Genomic DNA, 15,460 nt, shown 5'->3' with positions numbered 1-15,460 from the left:
ATTTCTCACCACCAATTGCTACATGGAAGCAATCAAAAAAGTCTATTTTTTTCCTAACTCCCATCAAGATTTTGCAGACTGCAAGGTCCTGTTAAGGTTACTGCTAACATCCATAGCACAACACTGAAACACCCTGTGATCCTTTCCCTAGCCAAAAAAATAGATTGTCATATCTCTGATAAGGAATTTGGAACCAGCCTGGACAGGAGATTACCAGCAGTAAAGTCTTTATAGTGACCCAGTTCAACTATCTCAGGATCTGGGGTTGCATATTAGAGAAATAAGGACCTTCTGTTGGCAACCTCCCTTCACACCCAATACAGAGTGTTGTTGTCGGAGACCCACTTTTTGCACCAGGTGATATTTTTAGTTTGGATAGACTCACCTACCTTTCAGGAGGAAAAAAATTGCTTTGATTTTACAGAAGAGCTAGGATGGACAACAATGGTGTGAAAAAAGAAACAAAGCCCGGAGATGTCAGGCTGGAACATAATGGCCAGTGTTAGTTCTAAATGGTTGATTTTGAACAGAAAGGTCCTTTCTTTCTGTGAAGAAATGAGGAATTATTAGCCCTTGTTTTTAAATGTGCTGTCAGTTCTAATACTATGTTAGCCACTTTTATATAACTAGGTTTTTGTTTTTGTGAGCATTTTTAGTGATAGGAACTATGGAAGAGGGGAAGTGATTGTTCAAACCAAAAAAAAGTGTCTCTAGATCTCTAGGTAGGTAGATTGGGGTCAGATTATGAAAGGTTTTGAGTGTCACATGTTACTTGGACATTCTGCAATGGGCAATGAACTGATTAGAAGCTTTTGATCCAAGGATAGGCAAAATAAAAGTAGGAATGCTTCCAGACTAGATATGAATCCTCCCAGTCTATTCACATAAGTTTTTATGTGAATTTCACATAAGATTTATATGCAAATATAAGACATTTAGGAAGGTCCTGTCTCCAAAGAACTTAAGTTTAGGAGACTGTAAATTTAATGTTTTGCCAAAGATGCCCCTTGGGTAATAAGAAGAGACCCCTTGCATCCCAGAAGTTAACCTTGAGAGAAAGGGGCGATAGAAAGGTACAAGATTGCACCTAGACAAACAGACTTAGTCATTGTTTGCTCTGTACAAATAACCAGAGTTACATTGGTTAATATTCACTGGAAGAAGAGCCTCATCCACCCCTGCCCATAACTACTTAGCTATTTAAATAACACCCCATGAAGCAAGAGGTTCTGGATAAGCTTCCTGGTGAGTTTCTTGAGGACTCTGGAGAGGGAACTGTAAGTAATGTATTCTCCTGTAACCCCATTCTGTGTGGTCTGCAGTAGAGCTGGTGGGTGAGAATCTGCAGAACAGCCCAGGAGGTTGGAATGAGCAGTGGCTGCATTTCAGTTCTTTGAAAGAAAACTAGAACTTCCCAAAAAATGGGCGAAGAGGAGGACCTATGATAATGATCCCTCGGACTAAATAATAATGTCGGTAGCTACCAAGGTTGCCTTTAGTGAATTTGACAATCAGCTAATTGTATTAGGTTTTAGCCTTTACCAAGATCTTGAGGGAGCTTTTTAAAAGTGAACAAAGACTATTATGAAGAGCTTGCTTCAATTTGGCAGTCTGCCATGAGAAAAGGAATGCTGAGTTTGTAGTCAGAAGGTATAGTTCAAGTCTTTTCTTTGGTATTTGCTGTGTATTCATGGATCGCTCACTTGACCTCTCTGAGGAAGCCTCAGCTTTCTTACCTATAAATGGTGATAATAATACAGGCACAATATATCTTATAAGAGTGTTAAAAAAACAACTTCAATGTAGCACTTTATGTAAATTATTTCATTCAAGCTTCATAATAGTCCAGTGAGATAGGTACTACAAGCATTTATTGGTTGTTGATGTTCAGTTGTTTCAGTTGTTCCAGGCATGTCTGACTCTTCATGCCCCCATTTAGGGTTTTCTTAGCAAAGATACCAGAATGGTTTGCCATTTCCTTCTCAGTTCATTTCACAAATGGGGAAACTGAGGCAAACAGTGACTTGTCCAGGGTCACCTAGCTTGTATGTATCTGAGATTAGATGTGCCATCTAACTGCCCATGGTATTATTGAGATCCATATTACTGTGATTTTAATATTACATTCTCAGATGAGAAAACCTGTTCCATTAATGAGTTGCTGCCTAACTACAAAAAAGTCTTAGAATCCTGCCTCAAACACTTAGTATTTCTGTAGCCATGGGTGAATCAATTTCTCTCAGTCTTGCTTCTTAAGTCTATAAAATGGGGGCAATAATTATTGTCACTCTTCATGGTATCTTTTAAAGCTGAAATTCTGTTTCTGGTTCTGTTACTTTTAGAGATAAAAGGGACAAAACATCCTTGTTTTCTCTATGAAAGAAGGAAGTGGCAGGCCCCATAACTTGAAAACAGTTTCCTGGTCTTTCCACTATATTCTTCGATCATTGAGACAAGCAAATTGTAGAAATATGTATACATGGCAGACTATAGCTGTTTACCAGAGGGACTCCCAAAAGGGCCTAGACAGGGTCTCTAATATCTCAAGTGTAGCTATTTATCAGAGGAACTCCCAAGGGGCCAAAATCCTCTTAGTCAGGGGTCTCTGGTATCCCAGTCTGGTGTCAGATTTGTGAGAGAACACACACAAAAACAAAGGATCCCTTTTAAGTCAAAGTCTTTTGTGAATTTATGAAACAATCTGTACAGGTCACACTAATGACCCACCTTAGATAGAGAAGGGTGAGTTTAAATAGGAGATTCAAACTCCCATACCAGCCCACTGCCCCCCACCCACCCACCCAGTCCCAGATGTCTAGATGTTGGAGTCTGATTTGCTAAGTTCCCAGGTGAAAAGAATGAGAGGATGATCTAACTGCAAGTATGACTTGTGGGAGTCTCCACAGACCAGAGGGAGGAAACTATTCCCAGGAAAAAGGGCTATTCATGGGATAGGGAGGTTTCTTCTCATGCTTGTTCCACCTAGTCAAGCAAGGTAGAAGGATGAGGGAGGGATTCTCTCATGACTACATTTCTATATTCAAAAGTCTCTTGTCAGCATTAACTCAAATTCAGTTTTATTTAACCCAATAATACCATAAGATGGCATTATCCTTCTCTATCTTCTCAGATTAAGTAAACAAAACAGCAGAGGCCATCACTATAGTTTCAATAACTCAAGAAATATTTCATTTCTTGTGAGACTTAAGGTAGCACAATTTGGTCTGGCAGAGATTAAAAAGAGAAGACCTTCCAGGTCAAAAAATTTCCACTTTTTAGAATCAGGAGAATCTTTAAAAGAATGAATCCAATCCATAATCTTCCATACCCCCATCCACAGTATAATATATTAGATAAATCATCAACCAGTGTTTGCCTCAAGACCTCCTGTGAAAGGAAATGACACCATCCAAAAGCAGCCCACTCTTCTTTTGAATAGGAAAGAATGTTGTTTTTTCCTTGGGAAGAAAATTTTTCCTTACTTCAAGAACAAATTTGCCTTTTGGCACTGTCTACAATTCCTCCTAGTTCTTCCCTCTGGGGCAGAACAGGAAAAATAGAATCCCTCACATATGTATTACTATTAATGCATAAGTCTAACTATCTCATTCTTCTGATTAGAAATATATAGAGAGACTCTATGTGACCTATAAAAACACAAACTAAGGTAATCTGGAACTGTAAGGAACCTCAGAGGTCATTTTGTACAACAGGAACCTAAAGCCCAGAGAGGTTAAATAATTTGCCCGGAGACATAGAGGCCACAACAGAAGTCTGATAGAAGATACCAGAGCCAGGATTTAGACTCTAATTACAATGCTTTTTTTCCATCATACCAAAGCTATCCTCCTTAATTAATTATTAAAGATTCTAATCTATCTTTCCAACCTTATTCAGACAATTTTCCTTTACTTATTCTAAGTTCAACTAATCAATCAATAAGTATGTATTAATTAAGCACCTTGGTGGGGGGTTAGTGAGGTGGATAGAGTGTATGTAATCAGAATCATATTCTAGTGGGAGAGAAGTGTGGTCTTCAATAGAGATTGAGAGACCTTGAATAGTGAATGAATTCACGTACTCCCTAGGATTTAAAACTGCTCAGGATTTATTATAGAAGGTTACAAAGTATGGAGATTAAAAACTTTCCTCTTCCTAGTTAAAAAAAACAGCAAGCACTTTGAGGACATAAGCCAATAACAAAATGCTAGTCCAGGTTGTTTTAGGAGACCGAGACAAACAGAAAGCAGAGAAAGAAAGATGTCAGGGAGAGAGCCAGGGTGAGCATCAGTGGGTAGGAGGGCAGTTTAGGACAAGGTTTTATAGTCTTGCCCATTCTCTGGGTACTGAGGGAAAAAGAGAAATCCCTTCCCCCTTACTTGACCAGAACCAGGTAAAAGGTTGGAAGCTGGGAGTTGGGAATGAGGAGATAGGTGCAAATTTTACATTTAACAATGGAACAATAGGAGTCGATTTATATCCCAGGAACAAATAACATTTTATACTTTTACAAAATTAACAGCATAAAGGATCACAAAATCTGCTTCTAATTACAAATAATTATTTGCATCAATATGAGTTCAAATCCTGCCTCAGACATTTAGTAGCTGTGTAACTCTAAACAAGTTGACTTAACCTCAGTTTTCTCATCTGTAAAATAATACTGAATTAAATGACCTCTAAGAATCCTTCCAGCTATATCTCTATGATTCTATCAAATACAATCAAAGGTAAAACATCTCAAAATACTAAAGGAATTTATTTTCTATGATATATTATATAATATATTATATATAATATAATATATATAATATAATGGTCTATTCATAGACAAAAATATATTATATATAGCATAATAATATATTATATCTTATATTATATTAATTATATCATATCATATTATATTGTATTACATTATATTACATTACATTATATTATAATATATTGTATAAATAATATAGTATAATATAATAATTTTCTATAATAACCTTTCCCTCAAACCTAGAACACATCCATTCTTTCAACATCTCTTCCTGCTGAAATTCTCCTTTTACTTTAAGGTCCTTTAACTCAGGTTAAAAGCCATGGAGGCTCTTAAGTTTTCCCTGATGATCCCTATCACCAACAAAAGTTATCTTTCCTCAAATTTGCCAAAAACTTTCTTTCCTTATTGCATTCTACCTTGCATCATTCAATCAATAAACATTTATTAAGTGCCTACTATGAGTTCTAAGTTCTTCATATTTATTTGTGTATATTCCTTACCTTAGCACAGTGTTTCACACATAGTGTTTATCTATCATCTCTATCTGTTTAGCTCTAAACTCTTTATAGTTCTCTAATCTCTTTAATCTAATCCAATTTAAGGTCATGGAGAATAAGAAGTAGAGGTGTATATAAGGTTTTGGGAGAAGGGTTTCATACATGTCTCTAATGTTGAGTATAAGGCCTAAACTATAGTAAGCATTAAATAAATTTTTATTTATTTAACATTTATTTTGATATTTGTTTTATTAATTTTATTTCATTAAATTCATTAAAATTAAATGTGAAATTGAATTAAAGCATAATTTCAATTAGGCAGCTAGGTGGAACAGTGGATAGAGTACCAGACTTGAAGTCAGGAAGACTCATTTTCAGATACTTATTAGTTATGTAACCCTGGGCAAGTCACTTCACCATTTGCCTCCATTCCTCATCTGTAAAGTGAGCTAGAGAAAGAAATGTCAAACCACTCCTATATCTTTGTCAAGAAAATTCCAAATGGAGTCAACAAAGAGTTAGACACAACTGAAAAGCATGAACAGCAAATGTTGTTAGATTGGAAACAGTAAATTCTAACAAGGGGCAGGATGTGGGGATTAAATCTAGCTATTTAAATAATACCCCAGGGGAAGATATGGAGGCATAACTAAGCCAGGCCTGTTGAAAACCAGAGAGAACAATCTGTGATGTTTCTAGCAGAGGTATTCCAACTTTGTGACCTTATTCTCTTTTAGAATGATGCCGTTCGTTCTGAAATTTTGCCTAATGTTGGCTGGGCTTTGCAGCCTGGTCCCCAGCCACCTAGCTGAGGAACCCCCAGCCATTAAAGAACCTGTTCACCCATTCTCTGCCAGTCACAAAATTTCCCCCTATATGGCTGAATTTAGCTTCGATTTATACAGGCTGCTGGTTTCTAAGTCCAACACCACCAACATATTCTTCTCTCCAGTAAGCATCTTCACTGCCTTTACCTTGCTGGCTCTTGGGGCCAAATCATCCACTCATGATCAGATCCTGCATGGATTGGGATTCAATCTCACTCAGATTTCAGAGGAAGAAATCTTCAGTGGCTTCCAACAGCTTCTTCATACACTCAACTTACCTGGAAATGAGCTTCAACTGACCACAAGCAATGGTCTATTCATAGACAAAAAGTTGAAAATTACAGAGAAGTTTTTGGAAGACAGCAAGAAACTATATGCTTCAGACACCTTCTCTACTAATTTTGAAGACAACGAGGCTGCCAAGAAATTGATCAATGACTATGTGGAGAAGGAGACCCAAGGAAAAATAGTTAATTTGGTTCAAGACCTTAACCCTGATGCAGTCTTTGTTCTGGTGAATTGTATTTTCTTTAAAGGTAAGATCATTCTGATGCATTTACTCTGGGTTTGAGGTTTGACAGAGCCAGACTCAGACTCAGACTCAGTAATACAGGGGACATGCTAATTTTATTGTACATTAAGGTTTCTTAAGGGAAATAGAAAACTAGAAGGGGGATAGGCTGTGTTTTTTTAAGGGAGAGCAGAGCATGGTGAGTGAACTAAAGGGAATGGAAAAGGTTAGGAAGGAATTAGGGAGGAACTCAGGAGTGTTCAGTTCTTAAAGGAATATGTAGTTTGATCCCCATCTGCACCTGTACTTTTTCCAGTAGGTAAAGGGAGGGGGGACTAATTTGTATAATCAGATTTTGTGTTAATTAGGCTTGGTTAAAATATAGTCCCAGGCTAAGATTGCTGTACATGTCCTAAGGGGTTAACTAGTGTCTGTGGTTGTCATTCTGCTGCATTCTAGTTATCCTTCTGTTGGTGCCAGTAAAAGTTAGCTCTGTTAGTACAAGGTTCAAGATAACCTTGTCAGTGCCAGATGGTTCCTATGAGGCAAGATAGATTTGACATTGACATTGATATACAATTTGATTTGTTAGCACAAAATTTAGGATATACAAGATAGTACCAGACCAGCCCAAAATGGCACAAGATAACTTTTTGCTAGTATAACATTCTTGTTGCTTAACATTCTCTCTGCATCAAGGCCCTGAGATCATAATTGGTTCCAATTTGTATAGATAGATCATCAATACCAAGTCTACGTTTTCATATTCTAAGGTTTCTTCCAAGTTTATCATTCTATGATCTAGGTTGTAATGTTTTGCTTTGATGTCCTTTGTTGTGCTATTTTTCACTATAGAATATTGGATAGAGAGCTGGACTGAGTTACCTGGATTAGACTATGAGCAACTCACACCTAACTTCACTGATGCTCAATTTACAGCTGAGAGCCTAGGGGTGGGGGAGGAGTGAAACAGAGTTGGAGAGTTCTGGAGATCTGCAGAGTGACATTAATTACACTGACCAGCTCATAGAGTTATTAAGGGACCAACAGTTGTAAACTTTAACCAAAAGTAAGCTATTGTTGCCGATTTTTAAAGATTTAGAAATTGATAGCAGAAGATTTAAGGCCTCTGAAAAAGCCAAGGAATTTGTAGCTCTCTGGGATGTTAAAACTGCTCAGGATTTTATTATGGCAAAATATCATTACAAAGTACAATGGCCAAAATTAGTAAGAAGTAGTAAGCACCCTGACAACAGGCCAGGTGAAGTGTGTGCGTGTGTGTGTGTGTGTGTGTGTGAGAGAGAGAGAGAGAGAGAGAGAGAGAGAGGAAAGGGCAGGCAGCCATTGGGCTTGGTTTAACCAGGTTACATGGTGAGGCCCATGATGCTCCACGTGGATTAAGAAAGAGTATAAGAAAGTCCCATCCTTCTGTACGGGAGCCTGGAAGAAGCAAGAAGATCAAAGGGGCAGCACTTCCTATTAAAAATACCCTTCTAGGGGTGGCTAGGTGGTGCAATGGATAGAGCACCAGGAGTACCTGAGTTCAAATCCGGCCTCAGACACTTAATAATTACCTAGTTGTGTGACCTTGGGCAAGCCACCTAACCCCATTACTTTGCAAAAAAAAAAAAAAACTTTAAAAAATAAACTGGGGTAGGGTGCTTACACCTTGGACCAGGTATCCCCCAATGGTAAGCCATGTACTGGTCCTTCCTTGATCTCCAAGTTCAACATGTCATTTTCTGCTGCACCAGCATCCAGGGTAGGGTTAAGTGAAAAGGGACAAGAAACAAACAACAAAGTGTCCAAGAGAGGCAAGATCTCAAGACTGAGGAACCTCCTACCATTTAACAAGATTTTGTTTCTGCCACATTCATAATTCTCTATATCATTTCCCTGCAACAATTATGATGTTTCCCATTCTGGTATCTTCTTGATCTAGTATCGTATGATTCCCATAGACCTACCTAGTTTGGGTATCTCCTGACATGAATAGAAACTATAATATTCCATTTTCCAGGTGTTAACCACATTAGTATCTCACAGAAATAACTTTTGATCATCAAGAATGGGTCTCATGCTGTCATCTAAAGATCATCCATGTTTCCCTTTTCTTTGTACTCTCTGTATCCCCATCAGGGTTTAGGAAGGAAATAGTAAATGGTGACAAAGTATAAAAACCCATTTGATTTCTAAGTAACTCTTGGAAGGTTTGTAGAATAATACATCAAGAACTAAAATGCTTTGCCCATTTGTTGGCAGAGTCAAGACATGATCTCAAGTCTTTTCCAAACTCTCTGTCCAAACTTTTCTCTATACTTTTCCCTACCTCTATTTTCCAGTGAAAGGTCATGGTAAATACTAAGGTTTTTTCAGTCATTTTTGAGTGTTCATGGAGTTTTTTTGGCAGATACTGAAATGTTTTGCCATTTCCCTCTCCTCATTTTAGGTGAAACTGAGGCAGAGTTAAATGACTTACCCAAGGTCATACACAGCTAGTAAGGGTCTGAGGTCAGATTTGAATTCAGAAAGATGAATCCTCCTGATTCTAGGTCCAGCCCTGCACTGGCCTAGCTGCCCTTAAGTAATAGCTTTGTAGGTAATAGGAATAGCTAATTTTTCTGTCACTGGTTTTCTATCTTTGCAACTTACATAAATTCACTGCCTTGTACACATTCTCTTGTTAGGCAAATGGGAGAAACCCTTTGAAGCAGAGCTCACTACAGAACGTCCTTTCCATGTGGATGACAAAACAACTGTGCCTGTTCAAACAATGAGTCGACTTGGAATGTTCCACGTGACTCGGGATGATGATTTGGCTTGCTGGGTTGTGGCAATGAAGTATTTGGGAAATGCAACTGCCTTTTTTATACTGCCAGACACAGGGAAGTTAGCACTAGTGGAGAATTCCTTGAGCAAGGAGTTGATAGAAAAATGGTCAAGAAATGTGCATTACAGGTAATCCTCTTACTCTGTGCTATCAGCAAATTATTTGTTAAGTTGTAAACTGGCCAGTATCAAGGTAATACTAAAGATATAACAATAATAATGATTCAATATTCATCTTTGCATGTCTGTGATCTAACCTGAGGAGGAGTGAGTTTTTAAAAGGGGCAGGAAGATGAGGTAATCAGGTATATGTTGATGGGGCCATAATCCAGAGAGAAGAGTTGATGTAATTTGGGATATGCATGTGAGAGGTAGAAGCTCAGAGATTTAATCCTTTCAGGCTAAAGCAGGGATTCATTATTTCTCTTAACATTTCCTCTACTTCAGGATTACACCATAAATGATATCATGAGATATGGAACTAGAGAACACCTCAGAGATCATCCATTCAATTCAATTAAAAAAAAAACATTTATTAAGCCTTACTATGTGCAAATCACTGGGATAGACACTGATAAGAAATGAGAAAAAAAGAAAAAAAGCTCTTTGGGTTTTTTCCAAGGCAATGGGGTTAAGTGACTTGCCCAAGGTCACACAACTAGGTAATTATTAAGTGTCTGAGATTGCATTTGAACTCAGGTCCTCCTGACTCCAGGGCCTGTGTTCTATTCTCTGTGCCACCTAACTGCCCCCCACCCTTGTTTTAAAGGAGATTACAATCACAGGGACTGGGGGAGGGGGTGAGAGTTAAGAGAAATAACATTCATACTGAAGCTGGGAGAAATGACTTTCAGGGGAGCAGGAAGCTTAAGAATCAATGTGGATTTATTTTGGGTGAAGAAATAACAAGGCTTTCTGACTTAGGAGGGCTAGAAAAAGTTTAAAATTTAATTCACAGGTTTCTGCAAAAGTTTACAAGCTAGACTCCAGAGAAACAGCAAGATAGTGAGTTTCAGAAGAAGTAGAGGAGACTACATGTTGAGCTGGTGAGAACATCAATGACAGCTAATAAGGAGGAAAGAGAAATAGCCAAGAGATGGTGACTAAGCTTAGATAATGACATGGATTCAGCCTGAAGACAGGGAGGGAAAGTTTGGGGTATCATGCCCAGAGCAAGCTGGCCTCTAAAGGAAGATGGGGCAGCAGGAGATAGTAGAATGAGAAGGGCATACTGGCCTGAAAGGTTATTTGGGGAATGGCTCCTCCAGAGGAGGTCCAGCAATTCATTTGAGGAGTTTTGAACTGAATGAACTGAAATATAATGATTCTCCAAAGAAAAGATATGAGAAATAAGTATCTCTCCCTCTTCTTTGCAGAGGTAAACTGATGGGTGTGGAACACCACAAATAATTTCAATCTTTTTTGATATTTCTCTTTTCTTTTTTTTATTCTTTGTTCTGGAGATACCTTCCTGGGAGAAGAAGAGGGAAAAACACATTGGAAGCTATAATATAAAAAAATAGAAACTACTTATAAATATTTATTTAAAAAAATAAAACTTAAACCTTATGTAACATATTTTCAAATTTTATTTGTTATTTATATTTATATCATTATCATTTGTTTCATTGTTTTATCATTTTATTTATATTTACATGTTTGTCATTTTTTATTTATTTTTAACCATGATGATTTTTTCTTTTATCTTCCTTTATTAATAGTGCAGTTACTTTATATCTTCCAAAAGTTTCCATCTCAGGAAACTATGATCTGAAGGTCCTAAGAGAGCTGGGTATTACAGAAGTATTTGGAGATAATGCAGATCTCTCTGGAATCACAGATGAAGCAAAGCTTAAACTTTCCCAGGTAAGTCTAAGAACATTGTCTTAGTTTTAAATTCCCCCAAATGTTACTAGTGTGATAATAGCTAGAAGAACTTTCATTTGCATTTTTCTCTAAGACTGAAAAGCATTTCCTTTACAATAATGCTAGGAGCTAGGCAATAATCCCTATTTTACAGACGAAAAAACTGAATTCAGAGATGACTTGTCCAAAGTCACACACATAATAAGGAAATAAAGATCACAACTCAAATTCAAATATCCCTCTATAATCAAATATCTTGTTTCATCTTTTTCCTCCCCTTTAAACTGAGACGAATATTGAGCTTGGAAAGAATATATAATACAACATAAATGAATGTATTAAACAGAGTTTATATATATATTCATCATAGAGAAGTTGTATTAAATTTGGAACAGACCTCATAACCCAGAAGTTTTAAGTAAAGACTCAGATTTAGCTATTTTGGAGAGAAAATAGATTCATTATTAACTGAATCCGATCTAATAGATTTGTGGGCAACTAGATGGTTCAGTGGAAAAAGCACTGAGTCATGAAAATATGAGTTCAAATCCAACCTTAGCTTCTTAACTAGCTGTGTGACTCTTGGTGAGTCACTTAACCTTTGTTTGCCTCAGTTTCCTCATCTGTAAATTGGGTATAATGATAGTGTTGCTGATGGGATATAAATCAAGAGTTATGAAAAACAAAGGAATTTGCATGCTCCCTGGAATTTTAAAACTGCTTAGGATTTATTGTAAAATATTGCAAAGTAAACAGGATAAAACTTTTTTCCTCCTGGAGAAGAGAGATAAAAGAGAGAAAGAGATAAAGAACAGTCAAGAGGAGCTGACAAACCAGCCACAATCAGGGGTCCAGCTCAGGTTTTATAGCCTTGTCCATTATCTGAACACAGAGTAAAAAGGGAAATCCCTCCACCTTACATGACTAAAACCAGATAGAAGGTTAGAAGCTAGGGGTTGGGATTAAGGAAACAAGATACAAATTTTACATTTAACAGTAAAACAATAGGAGTCAATTTACATCTCAAGAGCAAAGAGTCTGGCACACCTGAACAAAATTTAATAGCAGATCAATTATCAAAATATTACAATATAGTAATTACCTAGAATCAGAGCTTCAGGTGACTTGAGCGCTAAAGGAATCAGAGTGTGTCAGGCTGTAATTTAGTATAAGATATCCAGGGGCAAAACATAATTCAATTTTTTCCTCATGTACTTAAGGAAAGTGCCATAAATAAAATACAACAAAAAGAATTTGAGATGTAAAAAAAGCAAATTTTACATTTAACCATGAAACAATAGGAATCAATTTACATCTCAACAGCAAAGAGCCTGGCACATTTAACAAGATTTAACAGCATTAAAGATTACAGAATTTGTTTCTAATTATAAATTTTCTATATTCATAATTGTCTGCAAAATAGCATCTACCTCCTAGGGTAGTTTTGAGCATCAAATGAAATAATAATTGTAAAATTTTTAGAAAGCAAGCAATAGGTAAATTCTATATATTATTAGAATGCATATTAGAAAACAATTTCTCTGTGATCTTGACATTTTAGTGAACTTTTAAGTTTTTTTAACTCTTTTTGTGTCATGGTTCCCTTTGGACATCTGGTGAAGCCTAAGGGACCACTTCTCAGAATAAGGTTTTCTTAAAATACCATAAGACAACAAAGAAAAACAATTATATTGAAATCTAATTATTAAAGGCAGCTAAGTACATAATGGCTAGAGTTCCAGGCCTAGAGTACAAATCTGACTTCAGACACTTACTGACAGCATGATCCTGGGCAAGTCACTTGAACTGGTTGTCTCAGTTTCCTCATCTGTAAAATGAGTTGAAGAAGGAAATGAAAAACACCTCCAGTATCTCTGCCAAGAAAACCCCAAATGGGATCACAAAGAGTCAGGCACAACTGAAATGACCAAGAATAAGAAGCTACTGCTGAAAGCTCTATTACCCAATAGAGAAAAAAAACAGGAAAGATTTTTCACATGAACTCAAATAATGTATAATTTGATTAAGGAGTCAAAATATAAATACAATGGAAAAAATCACTAAACAGCATATGACTATGGGAATCAAGTGCAAGCTTATATAGAGAATAGGTGGCGCCAAATAATAGAAAACCTTGAATGTCAAACTGTTTCTCCCATATACTATACATAGGAAGGAGCCTTTGTTAGTTATTGAATAGAGGAATTCAACTAAAGATTATTTAGCTAAACTGACCAAATTAATTTGACATTTTAGGGGCAGTGTCTATGACTCAATCATTTGGTAGGGGTGAGGATTGGCAAAATAAATATAATAACCTTGTATTTGACAAGTGTAATGACTTAAAAATTTGAAACACTGGAAAGCAGTCTGGGAGAAATTGGGCATAGATCGTTATCTTATTCCATTTACCAAGATAAAGTAATAGATATATGACTTAAATATAAAGAGAGAGATTATGAGAAAATTAGAAGAATATGGAACATATTACCTATCAGAACTATGGATAGGTGAACAACTTATGACAAGTCATCTCTAGAAACAGAAACCTTTCTAGAGAGGTTTGTCACAAATTGTTCTGATCTAGCCAGTTAGAATTAAACATCCTTAACTGTTAAATTCCTTTGTTGGTATTTCCTCTTATCATCCTCTACCTGATATTTTAGAAATCTAGGCTATAATTTCCCTGAGGAGAGGATGATATTTTATTCATCTTGTATTCTCCTTAATGGCCCAGAACTGAGTGGTCTAGAACTTAATAGTAAATGTCAATAATAAGGTATCTGCTTTTTTGCAAAACAACCTACTATCTGGCTCCCCACCCAATCAAATTAATGTCCTTTCTAGGTCTTCCCTAGATAATATCTTAATGTAATAATGTCCAGAAATTCTTATCATTTTTTCCTTTGTCTTTGACTTGTGCTATTCCTTTTCCTTCCAGGCTGTGCACAAGGCTGTGTTGAACATTGATGAGAAAGGAACAGAGGCTTCAGGAGCTACTTTCATGGAAGCCATACCTATGTCCATCCCCCCTACCATTGACTTCAACAAGCCTTTTATAATCCTTATGTATGAATCACAAACAAGGAGCACACTTTTCTTTGGGAAAGTTGTAAAACCTTGAGGAAATTAACTTCATCAGTCCCAGACCCCCAAAATATCAGTGTTTGCTCTTCTACTGCAAAATAAAGCAACAGAATCCTGCTCACATCTGTACCCTCAGAATGGAGTCTCAATTTCCTTCGTATCAATTTATTTGAAAGATTCATAGAGATGTCTATAAATCACTATGGCAAATGAAAAGGGAAACCACTTGTGACAACTAAAAGCATAAACAAGAGAATTTAGACCTTAGTTATTTAGAGCTAAAAAGGACCCTAAGAATATAGAATGATGATGCTATAGGGGGCTTTAGTTATGGTCATAAGTGAAATTGAGTTTACTTGAACTGGAATCAATCTTGTACTCTCAGAAATTCTCTGTAACATATCCCAGTCAGATTTCCCCTGGGCCTAGAAGACTTTAACTGATCCAAAGGGTCCCTTGGGAACACTAGAATATAATTCATGTATCCATCTCTGAAAAAGAGTAAAAGCTGTCTCATTTCAATGGGATTTATCTATCTTTTTAGCCCACTCAGTGGCCTGGCAATGAATTCTAAACATTGTAGACAGTCAAAAAACTGCACATTTAATTGAATTGATCAAGTCAAGGCAACAATATTTATTAAGCATCTATTATGTACCGGATACTATGCTAAGTGATTAAGATATATATATAGAGAAAGAGACCAAAAACAGTACCTGGCCTTTAAAGAGTTTGAACTAAAAAATATGCAAATAATCTAGTATAAACAAAATTGCATTCAGGATAAATTAGATATAATCACAAAAGTGAAAAAAACTCAAAAGTCATAATATAAAATCACATCATTTTAGTCATTAAGAGGTTTAGAAATTATGTGTTGGAATCATTTTTATAATAATCTGCTTCTGAAGACCTCAAGAAATGAAGAAATTCATTCATTCTTGTGGCAAGTTATTCCACTATGGGACAACTCTAATTGCTAGGAACTACACTTATTTTGTCTTCAATCACCCACTCTTGATCTTTCACACATTTTTGCTAGTTCTAGCCTCTGATGTCAAACAGAAGAGGTCTTGCC

General features: G+C 36.5%; 1 protein-coding gene across 2 annotated transcripts; it reads left to right on the top strand.

Moving 5' to 3' along the window:
• The first annotated feature begins 1,166 nt into the window (after positions 1 to 1,166).
• On the top strand, positions 1,167 to 14,511 carry LOC141506320 (alpha-1-antiproteinase-like). 2 transcript variants are annotated; one of them, XM_074212997.1, is made up of 5 exons: positions 1,167 to 1,277; positions 6,000 to 6,625; positions 9,288 to 9,558; positions 11,151 to 11,295; positions 14,237 to 14,511. In XM_074212997.1, exons 2-5 carry the CDS (start codon positions 6,001 to 6,003, stop codon positions 14,417 to 14,419), a joined length of 1,224 nt encoding a protein of 407 aa, XP_074069098.1. In that variant the 5' UTR covers positions 1,167 to 1,277; position 6,000; the 3' UTR covers positions 14,420 to 14,511. The 2 variants fall into 2 exon arrangements, with proteins under 2 accessions (XP_074069098.1, XP_074069099.1); XM_074212998.1 differs by having other exon boundaries at positions 1,168 to 1,245.
• The last annotated feature ends 949 nt before the right edge of the window (positions 14,512 to 15,460 follow it).

Source organism: Macrotis lagotis, chromosome 1 (assembly GCF_037893015.1).
Source record: "Macrotis lagotis isolate mMagLag1 chromosome 1, bilby.v1.9.chrom.fasta, whole genome shotgun sequence".
Lineage (NCBI taxonomy): Eukaryota > Metazoa > Chordata > Mammalia > Peramelemorphia > Peramelidae > Macrotis > Macrotis lagotis.
Note: the sequence above shows the minus strand (reverse complement) of the source record. Positions and strands in the feature narration are given on the sequence as shown.